The 26,373-nt window shown below is 45.5% G+C and overlaps 1 protein-coding gene across 2 annotated transcripts in view; it reads right to left on the bottom strand.

Moving 5' to 3' along the window:
- Nucleotides 1-26,373, bottom strand: part of ITPR1 (inositol 1,4,5-trisphosphate receptor type 1) — a 151,040-nt gene that overhangs the window by 58,225 nt on the left and 66,442 nt on the right. The window contains exons 32-42 of one of the 2 annotated variants that reach the window (XM_072347531.1): nt 24,820-25,071; nt 24,014-24,139; nt 23,182-23,310; nt 19,584-19,704; nt 18,749-18,933; nt 17,506-17,654; nt 16,695-16,806; nt 13,479-13,505; nt 5,642-5,677; nt 4,000-4,053; nt 958-1,090 (exon numbers count right to left, since the gene is read on the bottom strand). In XM_072347531.1, the coding sequence (XP_072203632.1) occupies nt 958-1,090; nt 4,000-4,053; nt 5,642-5,677; nt 13,479-13,505; nt 16,695-16,806; nt 17,506-17,654; nt 18,749-18,933; nt 19,584-19,704; nt 23,182-23,310; nt 24,014-24,139; nt 24,820-25,071 (1,324 nt within the window). Of the gene's footprint in view, nt 1-957; nt 1,091-3,999; nt 4,054-5,641; nt 5,678-13,478; nt 13,509-16,694; nt 16,807-17,505; nt 17,655-18,748; nt 18,934-19,583; nt 19,705-23,181; nt 23,311-24,013; nt 24,140-24,819; nt 25,072-26,373 lie in introns of both variants that reach the window. The other variant, XM_072347530.1, reaches the window with a different exon arrangement.

Raw genomic sequence — 26,373 nt, forward strand, 5'->3', positions numbered from 1 at the left:
AAAACTTCATGGATAAATAGACCAAACAAGACAAGCACACAGGAGCTGGTGGAGGAGGCAGAGAGACGGAGAACTGAAGCAAAATGATCTAGAAAACGAAGGAGCATGGCAGCAGGCAGCGCTGTGCGACAGCAGACGGTATTACAGCTCAGTTTCAAACAACTCAGGGGCAGTTTTTTTCCACTTGTTTGTTTGTGATGGCTTGCAGCAGGGTTACCGCAGTCCGCAGTGGCAAAACCCACTGAGCGGTGTTTGTACAAACATGCACAACTGGCTTTTTTTTTTTCTTAGCAACGGTTTCTAATTAAATTGACTGCACTCCGCAATGACTTCAAACCTGATCTTTGCTCATCCTGTCCCACAGCATCTCCGTAACGCGGCAAAATGCTTTTGTTTCAGAAAGAGCTCATCCGACACTCCTACGAGCACAGCGCCCAAATGGTATTTCAAGTATTACATTGATCGCATTTCCCACATACATTCACTTAAAACAAAAGCAAAAACATCCAAGCCAGCCCAAGAAAGTCTCAGGAAAGCGTAAAGAAAAACAAACAAAACCTGCCTGCTTGATTTGGAAGGAGTTACTCGCAGGCAGCGAGGGAAAAAACCAACAAACAAACAAAACAAAATACGACTTTTCTCATCTTTACAAGGAAAAAATCAGCTTACAGGATGAGAGACAGGAGAGCTGAAGGTAACAGAGCTGGGAAAAGCATGGGAGCACGGAGCTCTTCTGCATCTGTGGGCAACTTTGGGGGCTTTTATTTATTTATTTTTGTGAATTTTGTAGAAACAGATCAGTAGGGGAAAAGTCTGAAGGGAAAGCCTGTAAGACACCATTGGGCAATAGAGACAGACAGACACCTCACGGAGCCCAGCTTCTGTCCCCTCAACCCACCTCCTGACCCCCCCCAGCCCACTTCTGCCCACCCCTCCACCTCCTGCCCTCTGGCCCACCTCCTGCCCCGGCCTTGCTGGTGCTGCCAGCAGACAGTGGCCCGTTGCCGAAGCTGGTGAGGCTCTCCCTCCGTCCCGCAGGCCTGACGTTGCCATAGTAACGGTTGACCAAAACTTGCCGGAGTGCCTCGCCCTTGGATTCAGAGAGGACAAGGAGAGCATGACTTGAGGATGAGGAACAAGTGAACAAGCAATAGTCACAGCAAAAGCACAGCTGCTGCCATTGGTCTGCGTGCAGCAGTGGAGGGGGATGGAGATCACAGAGATATAGAGGAATTTACCCAACACCTCCCGGCGGTCTGGGAACACCCGGGACACATTTCTCTCAAATAAGCCTATGGTTCCTAGCACTGCGAACAGCTGCAGTCCAGGTTTTATCCTAAAGCTTTCCGGTCAGATTTTATTTTCTAAGAGCCATTTTTTTGTTCTATTTCTTTTCTTTTTTTTTTTTTTTTAATTAAAAATTATTATCTCAGGTTTAAACGTCAGCAAGTGGAGTGTAGACAGCACCACCATAAAACAAAGAGAAGGACTAGAGGAAAACTGACACCAGAAGGGGCTCTATGACCCCAGATCCCCAGCCTCATGCCCTCCTGTGGTTCCAGTGCTGGTCACCGCAGGGCTGCCAACCCCACTGCAGGCACGGTGCTCCCACTGCACACAGCTGTAGTGAGCTGGGCCGCTCCGCTGGCAGTCAGCAGCCCAGCACATGAGTGCAGCACCGCAGGGCGCCGGTCCTTGGGTGACCCTGCCATCCCAGGGATGGCTGCACGAAGCACACGCTGCTGCCATCAGCACAAGTCAAGGGAGAGCAAAACACCTCCCAGGTCGAATGTTAACCCACAGTGCTCACTCTGTGCTCATTTCAGCCTTTGCAAGAGTCCCCAGTAATTGAGAGGGCTTTACAAAAGCTGGCTGTACTGCCAGCAAGAGACGGATGCAGAAACCCTGCAGTTGGGTTAACAGACTTATGTAAGGCCTTTGTGCATTAAGGAAGGCGGGCGATTATTTAACAGCAAGCTGCTACTCTGCTGCTGGACGCATGCTGTGCCTGCAGCAGTGCCAGTGACACAGAGGGGACAAAGGGACTTTCTGGGGAGCCCTGAAGATCAGAACTAGCCACCAACCATTCCAATTTAAACATCAGTATCTTCATCCCCACTTGCAAAATACGCTTGCTGCTTACTTTCAGTTGTATTTCAAATTAAATTAGTTGTCTGGATATGAATTCAAAGCGTTATTCACTAGAGGGCTGAGTACTAGCTATCATGTAATTGAAGCCTTGCTTTTTCAGCTCTCACTAGAGGCCTTTAAAACACAAGTAAATGTGTTTAAGCACACAGCTTAGGTGTGCATTAGCTAAGTCATACAGACCCAGCACTGCTGCAGTTGGACTGCTTTTCATATGGAGTTAGCACACCCAAATGTCGCTTAGGTAAAGCCTTGCGCTCAGTGCACTGTAAAGACAAAAGCCTGCTGGGACTTCATCTAACAAGCCTCTAACGTGTCAATCCCAGGCCAACAGACCCCACATGTCCCTGCAGCAGGCTGGGATCGCTGCTCCCTGGTGGCAGCCGCGTTGATCACAGAGCAGAACTGCTCCTACTGCCCATCACTGGGAGAGCAGCAGCACAGGAGCTGCATTTTATGCAATCAGATGGGGATGGGGGAAATGGCAAGGAGATGAGATGTCACAAAAACTCCAGGAGAGTTTTCCAACCAGCTGCTTCCAAAAGTAAAAACAAATAAACCAAAACCAACCAAACAAAAAAAGAAACCCGGTTCTTTTGGAAGAAAGAGGAGAAGAAAATATCAGAGCTTTTCCAAGGGGCATAATGATTCCTATCACTGCTTGGGCCAAATTGTGAACGTGCAGGAGAGGCAAGAGACTAGCTCAAAAGCTCAAGCAAACTCATCCCCGAGGAGCAAGTGACTGACTATGACATGACAGCATTTAGCACATGACGGAGTGCTTTACCCACTGTTGCTGTCTCAGTCTGGCAGGTAAGGAAGGATACGTGACAGAACAAGGCCAAGACAGGCAAAAAAATCCTCAACTACATCTTCCTTCCACACGGGTTCTGATTAGAAAGGAAACCTGATACTTACAGAGCCCCGTGCCAAACCCAGGCTGCAGCAGAGCTCTCCCATTGCCTTTTCGGTTAAGCTGACTAGCGGCTGCCTCAGCACCCGGCATTTAAAAGCAGCAGTTTCTACTCCTTTGTAATAATACTACAAAGATTACTACTACTACTTTGTAGTAATACTACAAAGATCCGAGCACACGTGTGACTACAAGAAGTGCTGCTTAGTGAGCTCCCCACATCCTGAGTGCAGGAGGTAACTCCAGCTCCTAGGACTGCCTCCAGGCTTTCCTTCCTAGCCATCACATTGCTGTTATACAGCACTTCGATGCGTACAGTATGCAAACACATCAGATGTTTGGTGGCAGTAAGGAAAACCAAGTAGAGAAATCCAGCAGCATTCAGTTTTATCTGCATTCATCTTCAAGGTAAACTAACAGTAAGCAGCATACAAACATAAGTCAGAAAAAGAGATGCAGCGCACAGATCAGGTGTTATCAAAAACCTGTTATGATTTCTAAGACAGTAAATCCTTAATACAATTTAAGAGCAAAGCAGTTATCAGTTGCTGCTCCTAGAAGAAAGTAGAAGAAATTAATACATGTATTAATGATGTCAACTTGGCAGCCTCGTTCTTTATGAAGGGGCAGGTGGGGACGAACAAGCAAACTCCATTAGCAGCGATAATCTCACTGCAACTGTGTGATCATCACCATTGGGGTGCTGTCAGTGGGACCAGAGCAGGATCTGAGGCTGAATCCCAAGCAGCCAAGCCTCGCCCTTCCTTGGAACACAACAGGAGCCCAGATGCCCCGTTTTGTAAACACTGCTGCTAGCTCTGCTTACTTCTAACAGGCTGACAACAAGCAGATAACCACAGAAGTGTCTTACATTACTTCATTGTTTGCAAAGAAAAGGTAGAGGATTAGTTCTGAACACGCTTGACTGCTGTACATACCCTTCTATGATCCTCCAGTTGCCTCTGTGGTGGACTTTGATCAAGCTCCTGCTGCTGTGCATGTAGAAATTTCATTTTAAAGCAGGAAAACACTAAAGAGACACTAACATCTTGGCACTCATGGAAAATATTAAGGGAAGTCACAGCTGAAAACAAGGGGGAGATGAGGAAGACCAACTGACGAACTAAACAACACACGAGCCCTTCTTTGCTCCAACAGTACTCAGTCAGTCTGCTCTGACACTGTCCAGCAGACCACATGGCATGCACGTGTGCCAAGGCATTCTCATGGACTGAAAGAAAACACAAAGTCTATCTAATTAATTGTACAGGTACCACACGAGAGTCATTAAGAAGTCAAACCATGCATTATGTCCATGCACACGTATACACATATACACACACACACACGCAAACACTCCTTTCCCACTCTACACACGCTTCTGGTTGAAGTGGAGGAACTTGAATGCATGTGATCGTGGGGAGCTCCTGCCAGAACCTACGGGCTTTTCATCCCAAAGCCAAAGACTTCAGAGGGGATCCAGTGATACATTAAACAAAGTCCCTTGGCACGTCAAATCCTTCTCACTTCAGATGTTAAGTATGTGAAGGAAGTAAATATTCAGGAACTTAGTACAGATTGGAACTTCCACTTTTTAAAGCAGAAACACCTCCAGTACCTTCTTACTGTTTTAAAGCATTCTGAAAACACTGAAACATTCTGAAACCGTGCCATCCAGGGACCCATCTCAAACCAGCAGCCATCTTACAAGCAACTCAAGGCTGTTCTGTGACCACTGAGAATTTCTGCTTACATTTCAACACAACCCCACAAAAACTGCAAATACAAAGGTTTGAAGCATCACAGTCTGCATTTTTTTTCCCTCTGTAATTTCAAAACACAAACAGAGAATCAACATCCTCCTAGATTAAGACTCCTGTGTTGTTTCACTTAGATTTGCACTGATAAAGGATTCAGATGTAAAATCTACAGATGTCACCTCTGGGCATCCCATCAATCCCAAAATGCTTTGAGATTTCACAGATTTTTATCTCTTATCATCCCTGGGATGTCTCAAAAAGTGCCTACAGCAGGTCACTAAAGAACTGGGGACCTTCATGGAGTGAAGGGACCATTAATTGTTTCACTGTGGCCCTTCAAACAGGACATCAGGCTGCTCTGGGACTGTGAAACTTCTGCTAAGTTCTTTTGTCAGCTCCAATTCCTTATCAGAGGTTTTAAAGTGAGATAAGGGGAAAACAAAATTCCTTCAAGGAATCATAGAAATGAAGCCTCATTGCTGCTAACAAAGGAAGATCTCAGCAGATACTTCTTGAAGAGCCCTTCCATTAAGAGCACAAACAGCCTGCACTACCTTGGATACATTAAACAACTTTTCCTTTGGGTCCGTAGCTTCATCCAGGAGCAAAAGATGTGGGACCTGGCTGACATGCTTTGATGTATTTTCAGACTATCTTGCTGATGCTGTACCAGACTGAAGCACTCCAACCATACTTTTCACTGTCTACACCACTTAAACACACATTTCACAGGTCTTTTTTCTAGCAGCCAGACACTCCACCAGGACTACTTCAAGACACCAATATTTGCCTGTTGCACAAATATGGGTGGGTGACACACCTCTACGGAGCTTTCCGCTTCTGGAGGTTGCGGCAGCTATTTGAAAGTAAAATGCAGAAAAATTAGTCATTCTTCAAGAGTCTTTCATCTCTACAGAAATCTAGTGGTCAACACTTAGGGGAAGGGAACTAGCAAGCCACTCAGCTCTACCTGAATCATCACAAACGAATCATGGCATAATTATCATGTACACCCTCCCAGCCACCCACCGTGCTCCTAAGTTTTGAAAATGGAGCAGGTATCCTTTGAACATCCCAAACTACTTTGCATAAGCACAAAGGCAAGAGCTGAAAGCTTTCGTTGCAGGTGCACACAGGCCCTCAACCCAGAACTACGCTGTCGGGCAGTGTGCTCACGCTGCACACGTGAGATCTGCCACTTGCACATGGGAACAACAGCACGCACATCACAGGGAACACAGTGCAGGCATCCCCAGTGGGAAGCAGCAAGTGCTATACATTGCTAGGAGACTTAGCATGGCCGTTTAAAATGGTTTCTGTGGATTCTCACCTAGAAATGTACTTTTCCCAAGATAAAAGACAAGTAATGCAGTACCAAATACAAGTAATGAGATATAAAGCTTAACGGCGACAACTTCTAAAAACACTGATCACATTGAAACACTGATGAAGACAAGCAACTTTCATCTAGAAGAACTCAGACATACAACAGAGACCTGAGCATTCAAATGGAACTGCCTACTTAATAGTGGGTAAATTGATTTAACCTCGCAGGAACAGACACTGAGAAATCAGGCTCTGATGTGATGCAGCAACACCCAATTAAGCCTGCTGCTGACTGCCCTGTCTGCCCAGAGGGCACACAATCTAGACAGACAAATGGGGCACAGGCTGGGAGAGCAGCTGCAGGGCTTTAACCTGACATCCGCTGTGGTTGGGAAACACACGGCAGAGGGTGGAAAGCTGTTAGGATCCCAAAGCCTAAATATGGTGAGATCCCACTTCCCAGGAGGGAGCAAGTGAAGTGAGCCCTTCCCCTGCTCCGCGTGCAGGGGCTCCTTGGCAGGAAGAACCACTCTCTGTTCTCCTCCTAATGGACTTTCCTCCTGGCTCCTCTGCACGGCCTTCAGTACGCTGCTTCCTTGCATTGTCACCTCTCTTGGAAACCACACAAGCATGCAAACCATTTCTTTCTTGGCTAACTTGGAGCACAGAGTACTCGAGCCAGAGGACCAAAAGTTAACAGGAAGACCCTCATTTGTGCAGAGGAACACACAGTTCCTGCTCAGCGCTCCACTGAGCACACCCCTGGCTGCTTGTAGACTGGATACTGGGAAAGCCACACTGAGTCATTAGTGAGTCTGGGCACACTGTCCTGACACCATCAGTACAACCTGCTCTGAGGCAGAGCAAAAACCACCTCCTTCATTATGGGTTATCAGCAACAGCACGTACACCATAAGGGAAACTGGGCACCTTCCTTCCAACGGAGACAGAAGCTGGGAGGCCAAGTGGACACGACTACAGCTGGATTTTAGGTTCCAAACAAAAGTTCCCTAACGCTCAGGCTAAAACCTCAGTCAATAAAACCTGCATGTATGCTTTGGGGTTGAAAATCAGCAGAGATGAACAAAAAATCAGTTTGGTTTTCCCCAACTTAAACTGAAGAACAAATTCCTATACCTTCCCACTTCAGCCCAGACAGCACATGTACACAGAGCAGCGTGTCAGGACCAGCCCCACAATCTCATCTGCAAGCAGGAGCTGCAGGCCTTGGCAGGGCTCCAATGATCATTTCACATGACTATGGCTTTCAGCAGTCTTTCAGTAAGAACACACACTCCAAATACTGAAATCACCATTCTCCGTGACAAAATAGGTTAAAAGAGCAAAGACCCATTGAGCTACTGTGCTGTGCTTTACGCTACCCTCAGAACTGCAAAAGCATTCTCTTATGCTGTAAGGAAATGCAGATGGAAGCAGTCATTTTGCTGAAGTCCTCGTGCCTCCATACCCCTCAGTCCTCCACCCAGAAGGAAGGCAGCGGCTCTGGGAAGGGGCTCAGGGCATGGAGCTGCAGGGCACCTTGTTGAGAGCTGCCAGCTGGAACACAAGGGGCAGCAGGGACAGGGCAGGGCACAACGCAGTGCCAGCTCACCAGCAGCAGTACAGAAAAACCCCTCTTCCTTTTAAGTTTCCATTCCCACAAGGCTGGCAAGTAAACCACTCATCATTAGCTGTAACAGGAGAATTACATTTCGTTTGACCTGTCGGTGACTGCAATGCCTGTACCATCCATTTCCCCAACACGGGCTATGTGTGTTTCCCAGGGCTGTTTTTATCTGACTCAACAGTGGATGCGTCCACCTCAGAAACCACCGCAGCAGTGACAGCTCAAGCCTGAACTTGTTACATCTCAACCTGTTGACATATGGAAGAAGTTCTGGTCTTTTCTTTCTTGCTCATAGAAAAGTATGAAAGTTGTAATTTCATTGGCTTCAAAAAAAAAAAAAAAGAAAAAACAAAAAAAAAAACACCAAAAAAATCAAATTGAAGACTTCAAGCACCCAGAACTGCAGGTAAAAAAAAAACAAACAACAGGGGAAAACGGTTTGAGACAATACAGAAAGGCTTTCATTTAGGTTTAAAGCCTCAGGATGGATTTTCTCATTAAGTTTTTTAATGCAGTAAAAGTGCAGGACAGGAGTAGTGAAAACTGCCCATAACGCATTTAAAAGGCAGGCAGAGATTCCCACTCATGCAGATGGGGTCTCCTCCAAACAACGGCTTCAGCAGCACAGGGTAGGAAACACCTCGCATGGTTAGGTTAAAAACGGCTGGAAAACAGCCTTATCACAAAAGGCTGCACACATCTGTGAGCACACAATAATGTAATACAACATGCATACAAAGCTGAAAGCCTCTTCCAGTCCTGGACACTTCCAACTTCAGAAGACTGGCAGGCAGCAAACACAATTTGCACGAGTAGATTCAGATTTCCAAACCACGCTGTATCTCTTTTGGGTCATTCCCAGCCCCATTCCTCAACCAGACATGGAGAGGACCATGGAGTGCAGAGCAATGTAAACTAACATCTGTACTGAGCAGCCTTCAGGACCAACGCTGAGTATTGTGGAGCAGACCGCGTGAATGGCACGGTGCAGGAGGAACAGGGAGCTGCCCTGTGCTGCGTGGGATGTTGGGTTAAGGGACAGAGTAGTGATTTGGTCCTGAAATCTGCGTATATGGCATCTCATTATTGGGGTGGTGAGGAGAGGACTCGGCAGAGAAAGAAATAAAAAGGAACAAACAACTGGAGTCACTTATCTAGCGTCCCATCAGGTCTGATAGCTAGGCTGGATATCCAGATATCAAGAAATACGGTGAAGATGTCAGATACAGCTTAGCAGTTGACTGCCCTGCTTCCTCTGCCCTAACACTGCTCCTCAGCTCCTGTCACAGCCAGAGCTCCAGCTGGATGGGCTGTGCAGGCACTGCCATGCGAGTCCTTTCTCTCAGTTCTCCTTCCTTCTGAGCCTCTGTCCTCCCCGTGAAATACATCTGTGCAGCTCGTACTTGAAACACAAAGAGCAAAAGCAAAACGTTGTCATTCTACCACCTATTCTGACTCATGACAGCAGACAAGAACAAGTTACATTGCTGTTCTTCCTAAGTCCTCAGTAATAACTGACTACTCTGCATGGGTTACGTGCTAAGTTTCCTTTGTAAGGCCAACACCGTTACCATGTAGAACCAAGGAGAGTTGGGGTAGCACAGCTCTCTTATCACGCTCTGCCATTTCCATCTTGTCTACAAATCCCGCATTAGTAGTTTTAATTAAGCAGTAAGATGGTGCCGTTTTTTTTCTTGTTATTCTTACAAACAACTAGAAGTGTTCCAGTCTACTTTTCCAGAGAGCTTACCAGTTCCAGTTCGTGCAATAAAAACAGTCCAAAGATTGCAGGATCTCTGAAGGAAAAAAAATATAAGGCAGCCCACAAAAATTTATGAGAGCCTGCATTTCCTCTCCTGGAGACATAACAAGTGAAGCACTGTCTAAGAGCAAAATACACAGAGATGACCTTGGTACAAGCTCTCCCTGCAAGGAAAACAGTTTGAAAATGCATCCCTTCAGCACTTCAGAGGTTAATAATTTTTCCAGTTCCAGTAATCAGATATGCACAACGTAGCCTATATTTTGCACTCTGCTCAGCTTCACAGTTTATCACTGATGAACGGCATCGTGGAGGTCACTTCAGTCCATCCCCTTGTGCCAGGATTTTCAATTCCGTTTCCACCTACGTGAAACCTTAAGACCAAAGCGAAGAGAAAAAAAACGCAACCTCAAAACTACATGGAGTGCTGATTTGATGGAGATGCCATTTGATGATGATTGTTTTATCAGCTGCGTAAAGCATCATTAGGATCATAGGATGGCTTGGGTTGGAAGGTACTTTAACGACTTGCCAGTGTGGGTTGGGTGCCCCTGGCAGCTCAGGCTTTGGGCCCCTCCTGGGATGGGGCAGCCACAGCTCTCTGGGCAGCCCGTTTAGTGAATTAAAAAATAAATTTAGGAAATGGAAGCTTACTCGATTCTGTTATTTTCCTTCAAATCCTAAACATCCTCAGCACCAAACGGAATCTCGGGTTGCTGCGGGTGCTGGGCTGGCTCTCAGACCATTGTTGGGGGTGGAACCAAGGGCACAGCCCCACAGCAGTGTGCTGGAGCTGCCTGTCCTCACCCCACTGCAGCCATGGGGCCATAGGGCAGCTGCGTGCCGACAGCCATTGCCGCAGCCACCGGCACAGGGTTGGCTGCTGGCAGACACAGACCCAAAGCACCGTAAACAGCTCCGCCGCCTTTATTGGCAATTACTGCTGAAGGTCACACATCAGCAGCGAGCCTAAATTCCAGGAAAAAAAGCTGTTCTTATGTAACTGCTGCTTGAATGTTGGCAGGTGCCCAATGGAGCAGTTCACTGCAATGTGGCTGGGAGTGGAGAGGGAAAAAAAAAAAGCAAAGTAGGACATCTCCCAGTCACATTCAGCATCCTGAGCATGCCACCTGCAGGTCAGCACTCAGACTTCTCACCTTTTTAATCCACATCAAGATTCACATGTTCCTTCAGGACATCTGCACTTCAGTGCAGCACAGCCATCCACTGGGGCCAAGGGGAGTCCAGAGTGGGGTTCGGAACTGCAGAAGCCACACTTGTCTTTGGGTTTGGGCTTCTTGATGGGTTGGGGATCTAATTAAAAGCAAGCTTGTTGTAATCAGATATAATGACTTTGTTATCACTGCTGGGCACAGATTCACACTGGGCTACACTTAAGAAAAATTTAAGTTGGTTTTGCTGACAGCTCCCCCAGAAATCAAAACACAGCAGTGCAGCCCTGAGAAGAGTCCACGAAGAAAGGATCAGCCCAAGGGCTTTTACAGAGACCACATCCGCCTCCAGACACAGTTAATCTCAATTGCTCCAAGCTCTGCAGCCCTGTCTGAGCCCCAGCCCCAGAGCAGGCTGTGAGCAAAGCACTCTGCAGGCTCTGGCATTGGGTTGCTGGGGTTCTTATTTTTATCAAAGCAAATCTTGTTCCTCCTCAACCTTAAGATATTTCTTCTGTTCTTTATTTTAATGCCAGTCTCATGCAGACCCTATCCCTAGAGATCTACAGGAACCTGAAATCTTTGGAAATATTGCAAGAATTGCTTTCCTTCTCAATGCAAAATAATCCCTCTCTTCAGAAGAATCCTTTCTGCATCAATCTCTGCTGCAGTACTGGATCCTGGAGAGCTTGAAAAACATCTACAAAAGCTTAAGAACTCCACCAGTTCTTCTCAGGAGAATTCCAGCTCCTTCCTGTTCCTCCTTCTCAGCAGCAATGCTAAAAGCAACCTCAGGATAAATCCCTCAGCAAAGAGCACAGAACTGGGCCAAGTGAGGGCAGCGGGATCAAAGCACTGCTCGCTCCTGCACCACACTGCTGATCCTTCCTGCTTTGCAGGGGATTTCCTGCCCCACGGTGGATTCCAGAGGTATTCACCTGCTGAGAAAGGCACTCCCTTTCTTCACCCTCAAATGCTAACAGGGGCTGCAGCTCCCGTTTTCTTCCTGCCATAAGTCTATGTGACAAATGCGTGCACCTTTTCATGTCGCGGGGTTCAGTGTGTCTGGAACACCATGCACTGGAATCTCCCTGCAGCAAGCAAGTGGAGGACGTGAAGCTCAGACTGCTCGTACCATCACAGAAATCCTCTGAAATCAGGCAGCTCTGCCCTCAGTTATTTCACTGGAGTCTTACCCCGAGGGAATAAGAAGCGCTTCAGCTGGTCAGAAAAGTTATATAATGCAGAGTTAGGGAGGGCATTTATTAGTTCTACCGACACTAGAGATTGCTGTGTTCTCTGCCCTGCACATGTACCACTGCCAGGGGTGACAAGCTGAAAAAGGCAATGCCAGTCCTGTCTTTGGGAGTCACCAGTGGATCCAGACACTGCTGGATCCCGTTCCCACACATCCAACACCTGTGCCCTCCAGTAGCTGCTCCACCACAGAGCAACAGCGTTCCAACACTGCAGGCTTGAGAGCAGATCCCAAATTGCTCTGCACGCTCTGGTTGATTTATTGCAGGCAAAGGCAGTGTGTTACAGCCAGAAACTAAGTGAGAAAGAGTTTCATGTTAATTTGCAATTAAACAATTCATGGTTTTGTCTGAAGGTTCTCCAAGGTGAAATGCTGCTGCTATTCTGGGATGCTCTGCACAACCTGGGGGTCCAGCACCTGACAGACGTGTTCATGTGCCAACAGGATCATTTCTCAGAGACGCTGCTGGTATGCAACTCCCCAGGTAAACTAGGGGGAAAAAAATCTCATTGAAGAAGTAGTTGCTATTTCAAATACGATGTGCTTCTCCTCAGAGAAAAGTTACCCAGATAAATGCAGCTGATCAGCATCCAAATGGAGTTCTGCAGAAAGCGCCTTATAGTTCATCATCTCTTCCACTGAATAAACAGGAGCAGCACTGTGAGCATTTTAAAGGGTTGAATTTTGTTGCCTCTAAATGGTTGGCTTGGGAGATAGCACAGGAAACAAAACAAAGGGGAAAATGCCTCTATTTCCCTGGCATTTCAGTGAAATAAGGTACTAGCCCATCACTTTCTGAGCATCATACACTGATACAAAAAGAATCCCAATCTTTGTGCCCACACTGTTTTTAGGTCTGCCTGAGGAGGCTGCAGCAGCAGCTCAGAGCTTGCAGCTTACACCAAACATGCTTCCTCTGGAGTCCTCAGAAAGCCTAATTCCAGTAAAACAGAAATCCTTCCTCCACACAGAGCCTTTCTGCCTGCAAACTGCTGCACCAGGCCCAGCACACAGTGGTGCCCACTGCCCTCCAGCTGCTCCTTGGGAACAAGTCATGTCCCACCGTCATGCAGCTCAGGCAGGAGCTGCTCCCACAGCTTCCCAGCTTCTTCCACCTTCTCTGCTAACACCACTAAAACCAGCATTTGTCTTTCCAAAGAGCTGACAGAACTCGCGCTCAGCTTTCAATGCTTTATTGCAGCGGAAGGCCAATGCTTTGACAGTGCTCACAGCAGTCAGTGCTCCAAAGGACTCAGAGCTGGTCCCAGGCCTGAGGAGAGCTCCTATGGCACCAGGAGACTGCCAGGAATTCAAATGGCATTTAGACTGATACTCAATGACACGTGGAATTAGTTACAGTAACTATTCCCATTATAGACACATGGCAGACTGAGACCTCCACTACTGCACTGACACAGGCATACAGTGCTGGGGACAACAGGACAGGTCACAGGCTGCTCAGGAAACAAACACCATACAAACAACACTGGAGAAGAGAAATAAAATTAAAACCTCAGCATTATCCAATTCAATGGTAATCTGCTGGGAAAAGAAAAAGAGGGGGAAGAATTGAAAGCAAGCATTAGTAAGAGAAATTACAAACAAATCTTACATTAGGATCCTATCAATCATTTAACACTGATACCATAACCCACCATTGTGCTTATTTCACAGCATTGCTTCGCCCCGGGCGTGCGAGGGCAGCTGAGCTGGGAGCCCAGCAGCCAGGTTTCCAGTTTGGAACAGGAGCAAATTCTGAAATCTAACAACTGGAGAGCTGAGCTCATCATCTGGTAGGCAGCAGGATGAGGTGCATGAATGACATGTTTCAGCTAAGTAAAAAATGTGGGTCTAGCCTACACTGTCAATGGAGTGGAGCTTTCAGCATATTGAATGCACCATGGTATGCTCCCCATCCCCAAGAGCGCCTGAGCGCGTGCCAAGAGCAGGAGCCTCCAGCAATATGGAAAGCTTTGAGCCTTCCCACAGGCTTCTGTGCATCTGCACTCTCACCACACTCTTTGCATGCTGCAGAGGAATCCCAGCTGTTTAATGAAGGCCTCAGCTAATGGGATGAGGCAGCGCTGTGCTCTCACCACGTTTCCACCTCCGGAAGGGACAGCACGGGGGCCAGAAGGGTGCAATATTTCTACTGTTTGTGCTGGAAGATTCAGTGGGAAAGGAGAAGTGGGGCCGTCTATAAATCAGACTGTTCCAGGAGCAGCACACAGCATGCCAGCAGAACCACACGCTGTGCTCAAGCTGGCCTTGAGCTCCATTGCTGCTGGGCACTGCTTGAAGCAACCCATCACCTACAGCTGCACAGTGGGGATGGTTGGCATGCTGCTCACAGCACTAAGATCTGCTGCTTGCATGTAAGGCCTCCTGGCTTCAGAATGGGTGGGTAAGTTTCTCTTCCTTCTTTTTATGCTTCAGGATGACTGCAAAACCAAAGGCACTGTCTCATAAGTGGTAACTAAATCCAGCTATATGAACACAGGGGAAAGCCCATGATTGCACCTCTCACACCCAGGCAGCAGCTGTCCAACACTGCCAGCAGTCCATCCGTAAGCACTCAGCTGCTTTCTCACATTCAGAACTTCAAGGGATGTTCTTATTTTGCATGCATTATGTAACTGATTTGCTGTAATGCATTTTCTACACTTGGAAGTCTAAGAATCGTGCTGGACTCTCAAACAGAACAGTCTGTCCCAATAACTGCATCCTCTGGAGATGCCACTTTACCCAAGCTTGTAAAATTCCAAGGTATGCTTGTAAATGAATTTCTGTTTGGAAAAACCAACTGGCATATTGCACCAAGAACTCAAAGCTCTTACTTTTTTCATGCATAATGTCCACCATCTATATTACTCCAGCTGACCTTGGAGAGCCTCTCTTGGCTGTTTTTTAATGGGAGAATGTACACTGATAAATTCACTAACAACATGTACTACCAAATCTGACATTGTGTTTCAACTTTTATATCCTGTTGCTCTGGGCACAAGAAAGTATCAGCAAGCACCAACACTTGCTAAAGCAGATCACCTCACCCAGCTCCCTATTGCCAGAGCAGCCTGAGTTGTGCTGGCTGCAGCCAACCCCTTCCAGACCTGACCTGCACCGAACTGCACACGTCTTCATAAAGGGACATCAGGGCTGAAGACTTCCAGCTGTACCAAGAGGCCAAGCAGAGGTCAGAAGATTGCCTCAGGGCTTTGCAGGGAGGGGGCTATGACTCAGCACAGGACCCTGATACTTGAGCAGATGAGGGCAATTCATGGAAAACAAGCTGAAAGCTGCAGCTGCCCCATCCTACCAATCTGCTTCCCCTTTCTCATCCCGCCTATGCATGTTTCTTTGCTGCAGTTTATTAGGGCCCTTTCCCAAAGTCAGTGAGTTCACCAAACAACACTGCTTCAGCAAAGCAAAGATGATTCCTAAGCAGCACAGCACTGCAGAACAAACGTGCAGCCACAGCCCAGAGGTGGACTGGATCCTGAGAGGCGCACATGGGAAGGGAGCACGCCCTGGCCATCCCTGCCCTCTGGGCACTTTGCTAGCAGCCTCCCTCCATCCCGCCCTGCTTCGCGTTCAGCTGGGTACACTCGGGTTGCAGCCCACACACGTGCACAGCCACATGCGTGCAGCCTCCCTGTTGTGTTTGCTCTCTCAGCTCCTCCAGGTCCCTGCCTCCTGCTAACAGCAGCAGAGCGCTGTGTTCCGCTCCTGCGTCCTCCTTTCCAGCTATGCCAGACAAAGCAGAAGTTGTATGGGTCATCCCAGGTGGCAGTTCATCCCTGGTGATGCCACAGCTTCTCCCTTCCTCACAGCTGCAGCTATAGCTACAGTTAATATTCATATTATGAAGCTGTCTGAGCTCTAAAGCTTTTGCCTTTTTGGGCTGTGAATCTAGCACTGTGCAACAACTTCAAACCCTACAGCACGTGCTCATCAGACACGAGACACCATCTGCTCCCAGGCACAGGCTCCCAGCTGCAGGGAGCATCCTTCCACACCACTGCTTCCCAGCCCCAGCTGCCAGCTCTGACCTCTTCATGAGCACGTTCACCCAGAGGCTGTACTACGTGCCTGCTGTGTGGCATGTTGTTAGGCTGCATTGCTTAAAAAGTGTAGGAGATGCTTTAGATTGGGAGCTTGAGATGGACTGCAGGAACATCCAGATTCCCACACAGATTGGCACAGACACACACTTCCAATTCAGAGAATTGGTCTGCAGCTACAGGAAAACATCCCTCTCAAATACGCAAAGAAACTGTACATAGGAAAGGCAAAGAAGAGAATGGAAAATACAGGGGTGGCTGAACAGTTTCCATCTGTAACTCACAAGATGATGACTCAGATGTATATAAGTTAAAATCAAACCACTAAATATCCTCTTATCGCAAGTTGTATGTGACCTGGTGAAGAGACACCTGGACCCAAGAAACAGATAAAGATGTTATATTCATGGTAAAAAGGTAACCATTGTCAGCAACTGCAAGAACTAGGAGTTAAACTTGCAAATTTTAAGTAGGAAACAACAGCACCAGGCTAACCTTTTCCATTCTTTCTGAAGTTGTTAGCTGAATACAAAGCTTTTGCTCCTTCTCCAGCACAGAAGTGCTTACACATACAAAACAGAGCTTGAAAAAGCCAGAAGTTTATTTTCCTTTCCTGTATAATAAAGGCAGTGTTGAACATGGAATGACAAACTGTCAGTTACATTACCTTTTCTCCATAGCCTCTATCTTTGGTCATCATTTCCCTGAGTGTCTGTAATACTTTAATACATAGTTTCTCTTCGTTCTCCTCTAGCAGCTGTTTAGTGTGCTTTATTAATCTGAAAATAAACAATCATAAGCAGTTCATTTTAATAATAACATTCTAAGAGTAGGATAAGATATGTGGCTCCCTTACTGAATTTAAGCTGCAAACAGGGTTTTATTAAAGCATAATTCTGTTTCTCTGTTATATAACCATTTGGGGTTATATAGTCCTCAGTAGTGCAATTTGAAATCCACTCTCCCCAGTGTTTATTAATTACTGGTTTCTGTGATCTCTGCACATAACCCACCTCTCCAGCAGATGATTGGAGAACCTGGATTCTGCCCTGAACTGCCCTCCAAATGACCCTGTAATCTTTTCCTTCACTCCAAACTTGGGCATCTGAGTTACGTGATGCATGAGATAACAACTGATTTTGACACAGCTCCCCAGCATCAAGAGCTACAAGGACAAGCGCCTTGCAAACATCACAGAGGTCGAAGACAAGAATCTGTTCAAGGTTGTACCCTCATTTACACATGCTATATGTAATGCAGAAAATAGGCTTCTAAGCAATAGCTCTAGGAGCATAACCATCTTCCCCCCCCACACCAGCAGCTCACCCACCCCTAAACAAACACTGCTTACCATAGCAAGAAGTACCAGCATAAAGCTGGGCAAGAACACACCCCTCCATAGAGCATGGGGTGAAAACTGGTAAAAAGCCAAATATTATTAAAAACCTCCCAACATGTCAGATCTCAGGATGACTTACTTGCAAATGAAACCTCCACTTTCACATTTCCTTCTTGCGTCTGTGTTCTCTGGGAAGAGCAGCTCAGGTCTGTGGAGCACATCTACCAGTACTGACAGCTCTGCTTGGACAAGAGGACGTAAACGATCTTCTAAAGCTGATACAATGTCCTAGAACACATTGAGATGTTAAACATTAAACACCTACATTGTTATATACAGATTAATACTACAAACTGCATAAGAGGAGCTGGACAGTTAGGCCTGTCCTGCCTAGACACTATCAGGGTATTTATGCTTACATATACTGATAAAATTATGCATAAATGGGAGTCTTCCCTTTTCACTCGTGTTTGGAAAGCTGTAGCTACCTGATAATAAAAGGATGTTTACGCTAAAACTTCAGCACTCTGAAAATACTGAGATATACGTGAGAGAGAAAAAGTTTTATCACATTGAAATGAATAGAGGGGAATGGACAGAGAGGGACAAACCATTGCAGTGAGAATGGGCTGGGCAGAGTTTTTACATTAGGTACTAAGTTGACATAAAGTAAGGTAGCACTGTTTGCTATGAAAAGCTTTTAAGCATAGGACGAGTCTCCAAAGGAAAATGACATAGTTTAAGATAATGTATTTTATTCAGTATAAAAAAGGTTTTATTGAACCATCCACTGGTCAGAACATAGAATATAGCTAAAGCAGTCTGTATTTCTAACACAAAGCATTATTTTTAAATGTTATTTTGTTTAGCATAATCAGTGGGCATGCCAGCACACCTCAGGATAACGATTCTGCATGCAACTGTGTCACAAGAAAGCAATGTACCCATTCACTTCAAGCTCTGCACTGCATCCGTGCAGGTCTGTGGCACCTTTCACTGCACTGAGCGGCTTGGTGTGCAAGGAGAAATGCACTCAAGGGGTCTGGAAGGCTGTGACAGTGAAAACGTCCTCTCTTACCAAAGGAATGCTTTATTCCTAACAGATGGTGGAGCAACAATCTTTCAAGTACTGGTAACTTCAAATGCAATCCCCTCCTAGGGGAGTAACACTTCCCTAGTCAGTAAGTGTACCTTCAATTCTGTTTCCTTATGTGATGGTCTACATTTGATTTTATGCACAGGATTACATTCAAGATCAGCTAACTTGCTAACCATGGAGCATTTTGATTAGGCAAATCTCAAGCACTGTTCTACTTGGTGAATTCCTCCTGTTGTGTAAATACACAGCTGGTTATCAAAGGAAGAAGGGGTGCTGCAGTCACCTGTAATCTTTCAATTATGTTTCGATAATCCCTGGAAGCAGCCAGCACTGAATCTCTGCGGGCAGCATTCCTTGCAGTCATTCGCCAGTTCATTGCAGTCTTCTGCACAATGTTGTGAGATTTCAGGAAGAGATTGTTGACCTGACTGTCCAAGTCCACAGGAATTGCAATTGCTCGGCTTTTTGCTGCAACAAGTAGAGGCTTAGTAAGAATAGATCCCTTTTAGCCCGTGTATTACAATCAATGCAAGAACAAAACAGGCTCTACTTGCAATTCTTTCTACTTGCAATTCTTTCTACCCTGTATGCACTTCAAACAATGCAGTGTATGGTGCCTGTGTAATGGTCAGACCTCTCCGTAGCACTATGTTTAAAGGATTTCACAATTCCAGGCTGTTTACTCCAATGGTGTGAATAGGAGTAACATCTTTAGACACACACTAATCCCCTGCTAGCACACACGTGCACCTACCCAACAGAATTTGGCTTCATATCCAGTACAAATTACTCTTTTTGCTACTCAACACAGAGCAAATTACTGGGAGGAGTGCTACAAAACTACTGATGGACCATTTCCCAGTCACAGATGAACAGGATTACAGAGAGCTCTGAGGTTAAACCAAGAAAGCACTTCAGGTTATGGAGGCAACACCTATTGTTCAGCTGTGGCAATCCATCGGCACAATTCTGGCTTTGCAGTGTGACTTGGCTCTGAATTTGCTACAAACTGTACCAGCAAGAAGTAAGCTGAGCTTTGTTTTTGGAAGGATGACATGTGAGCAGCAAATACAAGACCATGTTTGCAGCTTTTAGATCTGATTGCATCCATGTCTTACCTACATCTGAGAGCACCCGAATGCAGCTTTCCACTGATGCCTTTTGGCTTGGCATCAACCAGTTGCAATGATAAACTCTGAACACGCCTTGCAGCAACTGTACAAACACAGGCTGACGAGTCTGGAACACAAGAAGGAAGAAAAATCAAGCATCACATCATCCTGAGATATGCCAGCATGAACTTGAGGTAACATCAGTTTCCAGCTTCAGCCATGACTTCTTGCACACCACTCATTTCCAGCTGGTTTGCATCCTCTAGTTACACAACTTACTGCATAGACAGCATATCTACCACACCATCAGCAATTGAATGGAGAGGGTGGGAGCAAGAGCTGGAAGGGAAATATTAAATAGACAGCTTCTAAAGCATAAAGCTTTAGTAACTGAAGCCTGACTAAGCAAAGGAAATAAGCAGTAATCTTAATCTGTTTAATCAGAGTTATCAGCAAACCTGGCACATGGAGGTTCTTCCTTTAGCACTGACCAGCAGCTGACTCAGTGGCCCACAGGTAAATGGGACTTGGCTCTTGGCTAAACAACAGCACAGCTACAGAGTTGAAAACTCATCACTTCAAGTATCACCTGGTATCTAATTTACTGAAGAAACCAGCTGTGTACTTGTTATTTTGAACATGGGTAGTAGTTAGTGGTAAATAAAACCAGTTGTTACTGAGCAGCCAAAATTAACATGTGGTTTTTAGTCCTGTACTTTGCATAGCAATCTTCCACTGCAGATAGGTGAGCTACACTGACACACATCTGCACACGAGCTTTGCTCTGCAGCATCCCAACCATATTGATCAGAACTCCCCACTTGATTTTGTATAATAATTACTTTGTACGGCAATTCATTTATTTTACCTATAGAAGAAAGAATATTTAAAATGCTTCAAATGAACTCTGCCTGAGAGGAAATACCCACATCCCACTGCCTATTAGCTATGTCACGTTTCTAACAGCTATGTGAACTACACTACAGTGCACAGCCCACAAGACTTAGGAACCACAGAAAAAATACCTCTTTTATTCTGGTCAAGATCTGTGTCTGTTTGTAAGAAAAAAATTGAGTTAGAGGAAAAAAACCAAATCTATTAGATGATTAAAACTATTAAGTCAATACATTAAATAATACCACTATGGAATATATGAGAGTCAAAATTAAAGAACTAGAAATGACTATGGGGCAAATGCCCACTATCCTTCCTAGAAATAAGGCGAAGACCAAAAACATGGCAGATAGTTGGTAGTGTTCTCTGAGGGCACCGAAAATATCAGTGCTTCTGGACTTCAGCCTCTGACAGACCTTCCAGCTCCTTTCCAAAGACGTGCTGGTCGACAAAGCTCCAGAGCTGCTTAATCTGCTCAAACATGGTCTATAAATCAAATAAGAAATTTATCCCACGTTCCACATCCCTCCAAGAACGTTTGTGAAGGAAAGCCTCGGGCAGCAGCACCCTTAGGAGCAGGCAAGCTAAACAGTACTTGTTACAGAGGAAAATTTTTGGACAGCTGTTCTTTGAAAAGACATATTTATGTTCTCCTAATTTTATATTATTTGAACTGTATGAGAGATGTACAAGGTGTTCCTTGAACAAGCAAGGCTGGTCCTGACTCAGGGGAGGCACAATTCAAGTCCAACAAGCTATAACATGAAAGAGCATGAGACAAGAAGAGGCTTGCATGAAAAGAAATGAGAGGACAAGGTACAGCAGAAAGAAAGGGGAGAGAGCAAGTCCAGAAGCAAGGCAAAGCTGAGCAACAAAGGTCGTTTGCTTATAGAGACAGGGAGCCCTGCAGGATCTCAGATCTGAGGGTAAAATCCCACCCAGAGGAGTTATGTACACCAGCCAGGTACTCCAGCAAGCTGTACTCCTCACATGGGAGAGCTCTCAGACGTGAGAAAGAGCGTGGACAGGCAGGGAAAGGTAGAGACAGAGAGCTTTTAACCCAGAGACGTAGAAGCAAGGCAAATCCAGGATAACACAAAGACAGAACTATCAACTGAGACGGTAAGAAGGGATGAAATAATCTGTGTACAGAGGAATGAACGAGATACTGAAAAAAAACTGCTGACATATAAAGTTATCAGATAGCTAACGTGATGATAAGGAAGTGTATTCAAATGTTGTGCTCTCAGATGACAATTAAAGGCATGACAGCCAAGGTATACAACACAGAGGGATGAGAGGAGAAGGGCAGAGCCCTGGGGAACAAGGCTAACCATTGATCTCAACTTCTTATCTTATGATGAAATTTTGACAAACTTTCACAGCAGTTGATGGTACAATACTTGCTGACATTTTAAAGTCACATGAGAAGCAAATGAACTGCTGGACTGCTCAGACTTGCCTGGGTTAAGACACAACTCTAATAAAGCTGCTCAGCCCAAACACAGCTGCTGCAGCTCTCTGTGCTCTCACAGGCAAAGCACACAGTCTGGCAATTAAAGAGAACTTGAGATCGGCTCAAATGCTGCTCTGCTGCTTTCAACGTGACCGACTTCTTGCCTGAATAAGGTCTGAGAAGCCGAACTTGGTTGAATATAAAACAGTTGAATGGATCAGGCTGGAAACTGGTCATCCAGGCACGGGTCAACTACACGTCCAATGATTCAACGAGGGCAGGAACAAACTGCTAATATTGGACAGAAGGAACTCCTCACCTGACACAGTCACACAGCAGTTCTATGTACATTTTCCTGGAAGCCTGCAGTCACCCGGGCAGCACACCATGATCCAAAGGGTTACTATTCACACCGTGATGAGGGACTGCCACAGTCAATTGGCAGATGCCCCTTATGGCTGCCTTTGGGAAGCAAGATGCTTCCTAACCTGCTGCCAGTTGCATTAAATTACAAACCTGGAGTTTGCACTCTGAACAATTGCCTTTGGCACGATGAGGTTGCATCAGGTTTCAGCAATCACCAACCTCAAACTTGAGAGATCAGCCAGACACCTGACCACTCCGCCCACACTCCTCCCAAGAAGTTATTTATGAATAAAAGAATGATGTTATCATTGTGCTGCAATACAAACATTAGGGCAATGTCCTGACACTGCTGTTCTGCAAAGGAAATCTCTGTCACAAACATTCCAAGCTCTCCCCTATGCATTTGTTGCAGATCAGAAGTTCTTGAGCTTAATAGAACAGCGCTTTTGTGTTTCTGTTTTGTTTTTAAAGGAAATGGTAATCTTATAAAATACACTAATTTTGTACCCTCTATAATGTGCCTTTCACTCCCCCTATCTGGAAGGCTTGCCACCAAAGCTTTACCTTCTTTTCTCAATGTGCTCTGCAGAACATCCTGCCATCCAACTGCTAACCTCATAACAACATGTAGACCTTCTGGAGAGAGTTTCAATGTGGTCTCAAGGAGAACTGAATTTACTCGTGAAGTTGTAACTGCTCTCACAGAAAATGTTTGCACGCTGATATTAATAAACTTCTTTCCATTTCTACCTCAAAATAAACATCTTGGCCACGAAGAATACAAATCTGCACCCATGTGCCTCTTTTGAACTGATAACAGAACCGAAGTAGAGTTAACATAACTGTGTTGGCACCATCTCTTCATCTTTGTCTCTAGTTTTTTCCTACCTGCAAAGTAGTGCTCTGATCAGAGAATGGGGAACTGAAGAAAGTGGTGACGATACTCATCACTATTTCTGTAACGTACTTCTCCAATATGGAGTCAGCATGCTTTCTGTCGCTGGTGTTGTTGCAAGCCTGCAAGACAATTCATTACTAGATCAGAAGCAGCTCAACCAGAATAGACTAATAAGGATTATGGACTGCAGATATTTGATTTTGCATCAGCCAGGGCAGTGCCCTGTCAGAACAATATTTATGATACTGGCATCTTTGTATTTCCAGCACATGCAAAGGCAGACCCCAACACTCTGCTGTTTCAGTATGTTGGCATAGAACATGTGAAGGAGTAAGGAGAAGAAACAGAGTTCCTTAGAAGAAATAAGCGAGGAGGATAGGAAGGACCAAGGTGTAATGCTTTCATATGGGGAAATACTTGGAATCCCAGGCAGAAAGCCATAGGGACAAACAAATGCCAAGCCTGGAAAAACAAAACGGTCTTGACCTGCCAAAAAAACGTTGACTATTGCTTGGGAAGAAACTGGGGCTATCAGTGCCAGAATAAGCAAGCCAGGTGGCAGAACAGAAAAATGCATCAGACAAAGGAGCAGGGTGTGGAGCTGCTGCTTTTTTTTTTTTTTTAAAGGAAAATATGAATGTGTTCCATGGAACATGACTAAAGAAATCCACAGGCACAGGGGAAAAGGCAAATATAAATGTGGAAAGGCTCAGCAGTTGGGGCTACTCACTGCCTCACAGGAGAACTGTGCCTTATTTTTGCTGCCATGTACTACAGAGATGAAACTTTTTCAATTCAGTACCCAGATACAGAAATCATTACCCGACAGATGTCAACCAGGAAGTTCTCAAATAGCTTCCACATATGATTACTGGTGTAAATCTCTTTCATTTCTACTTCTGTGTCCACGTAGCAATGATTCAAGAAGTTGATGTACGCAATTTTAACCTACAAGTGGAGAAATAAAAATTACCATTAAAAAAGATGAAAACCTGAGAAGTGTTGTGAATGGATATAATGTCACTTTGAAACTGCTACATAAATCATTTGTAGCTCAACTTCCTTTTATTTAAGCACTGGTGAAATTTAATGCCATGAATAGCAAGACATCATCCAATAAAAAGCACTGGGACTATTGCAGACAAAACGTCAGCATTATAATCATTTCCAGTTCTGCAGAACCATCTGTTCAAGTTTAGTAGCATACTCCATAAACTTCTCTGCCTCAAGAACCCTATAAAAGAAACGAGCACAGCATCATGTCCCCATGTTAAGGGCAAGACAACAAAGGGATTTCACTGGGCTCTCCTGAATCACTTAGACTGTCTATAGCAGGATCAGGAGAGGAGTTCAGTTTCCCAGCTCACTGCTGTTGCTCACCTGTCCCACCAGCTTTTATCACGCCAGAAAGACCAAATAATATTAAATCTCCTGTATTAAATCACTTGTTGTGGTATTGTTTTGTGGTTGTTTTTTAAGAGATAGGCTACTGGTTAGGCTGCGGTTGGACTTGATGATCTTCAAGGTCTTTTCCAACCTGAGTAATTCTATGATTCTATGATTCTCTCTTGCCCAGAGTCAGTACAATCCAAATTCACGCAAGGCCAGTGTCTCCAAACAGACCTCACCTCAGGTATGCAATCCTCATGGGTTACTACCCTAACAATGTCATCCAGAGGAAGGAGGGAGTTGCATTTTATTTCTGTGTAGACATTCTTGCCTTCTGTGCACACAGCAAGCAGTTCTACCAAGTGGATGTGGTACATCAGCGGGCTGTTCTCATCCATCCGATCCCTCTCTGACCTCATCATTTGCACCAAAGTCTGGAAGGAGGCTCTGTCATTGTAGAACACTAGGACGTCTTCTCCTGCATTCACCAGCTAACAAGGAAGAAAAATATTCCATTAGCAGATCAAAGCCTGGGCATCTCCCCACAGCATCCTCCCCTAATCAGCGGGCTGTTAGAGTGCAAGTCCTGATTAGCTATTCTTTGGAACCTTAAAAGAAGTGCAACCACCAAGTCAGCTGGGCATTCCTCTGCTGCTCCCCTCACACAGCACAGCTCAGGAACATTTTCTCTTAACGAATTTACCACTTCTAAACTGCTGAGGAACTTCAAAGTCAGCCCAACTGACTGCTTAGACAGAAGCTGTGCCAAGAAGCTTGTGACTTTCCATTGTACTTTTTAATTTCACATATATTGCCTCAGCTGACTTCTTAATGCAGTAAGCTGTAGATGTACCATTTTGTTCAGAAAAATGCCTTGGGGGTATGCCGGGTGGGAGGGCTGCCAGGCTCAGTAATTCCACCCTTCCGAACAAACACCATCAATTTTCCAAGGCCAGCAAGTGACATGTTAAGTCACATACTGAAGATTTCTATCAACTTTGCATTTCAGGTCTGGACGGCCAGAGCTCCAGAGCAGTTGGGATCTCCTGTAACTCCACAAAGCGAGAGCTGCTGTGGGGCTGAGCACTACAAAGAATGCAGCTGTAGGGATCAGACAGCCCTCCAGTTAGAGCTTGGGGCCATCAGCGAGATAAGAGACAGAAGGCAACCCCTTCCTCAGCCGCTGCTGACCATGATCACAGCTGACTGCTGAACACCTTCACCAACCCAACCTCATGCTGAGAAGCTCACAAAGCCATTTTTAAACTGAATGGCAAAGTACTGAAGACCTCTGATCAATTGATTGACATGCGGCAGCCAGGGCTTGACAAATCTGATCCTCGAGCTCCCCCTGCCGAGAAGGCCAACAACAATGCAATTAGTTATGCAAATAAACAGATTGCCTCCAAAATCCCATGTGAAGGGACTTCTTGCCCTTTTCTTACCTCCCCCTTCTGTACTCCAACATCCTGATCTCCCAGTTAACTACACACATGCATTGGTGAAGACCCTCAGACTTCTCCTCTCTCTGTACATACCAAGAATTCACATATTCAGCAACTTAAGAAAAATAAATTCCTATCAAAGTACATTATTATCAGTAAAATTTTCCTTCAGCATTAGAATACTGAAATTAACTCTATTTCTCTTACAGTTTTCCTATGGAAAGGCAGCCTTTCCTCAGACTAAGCTTGCCTACATGCTGCTCTGCAGAAGCCTGGGAAATAACTTGCAATTATCATTAATAACCAACTGCTCTTTGTATCCATAGGTGAAGAGCTCAGAAGGCTTTT

This window comes from Excalfactoria chinensis, chromosome 12 (assembly GCF_039878825.1).
Source record: "Excalfactoria chinensis isolate bCotChi1 chromosome 12, bCotChi1.hap2, whole genome shotgun sequence".
In the NCBI taxonomy this organism is placed as follows: domain Eukaryota; kingdom Metazoa; phylum Chordata; class Aves; order Galliformes; family Phasianidae; genus Excalfactoria; species Excalfactoria chinensis.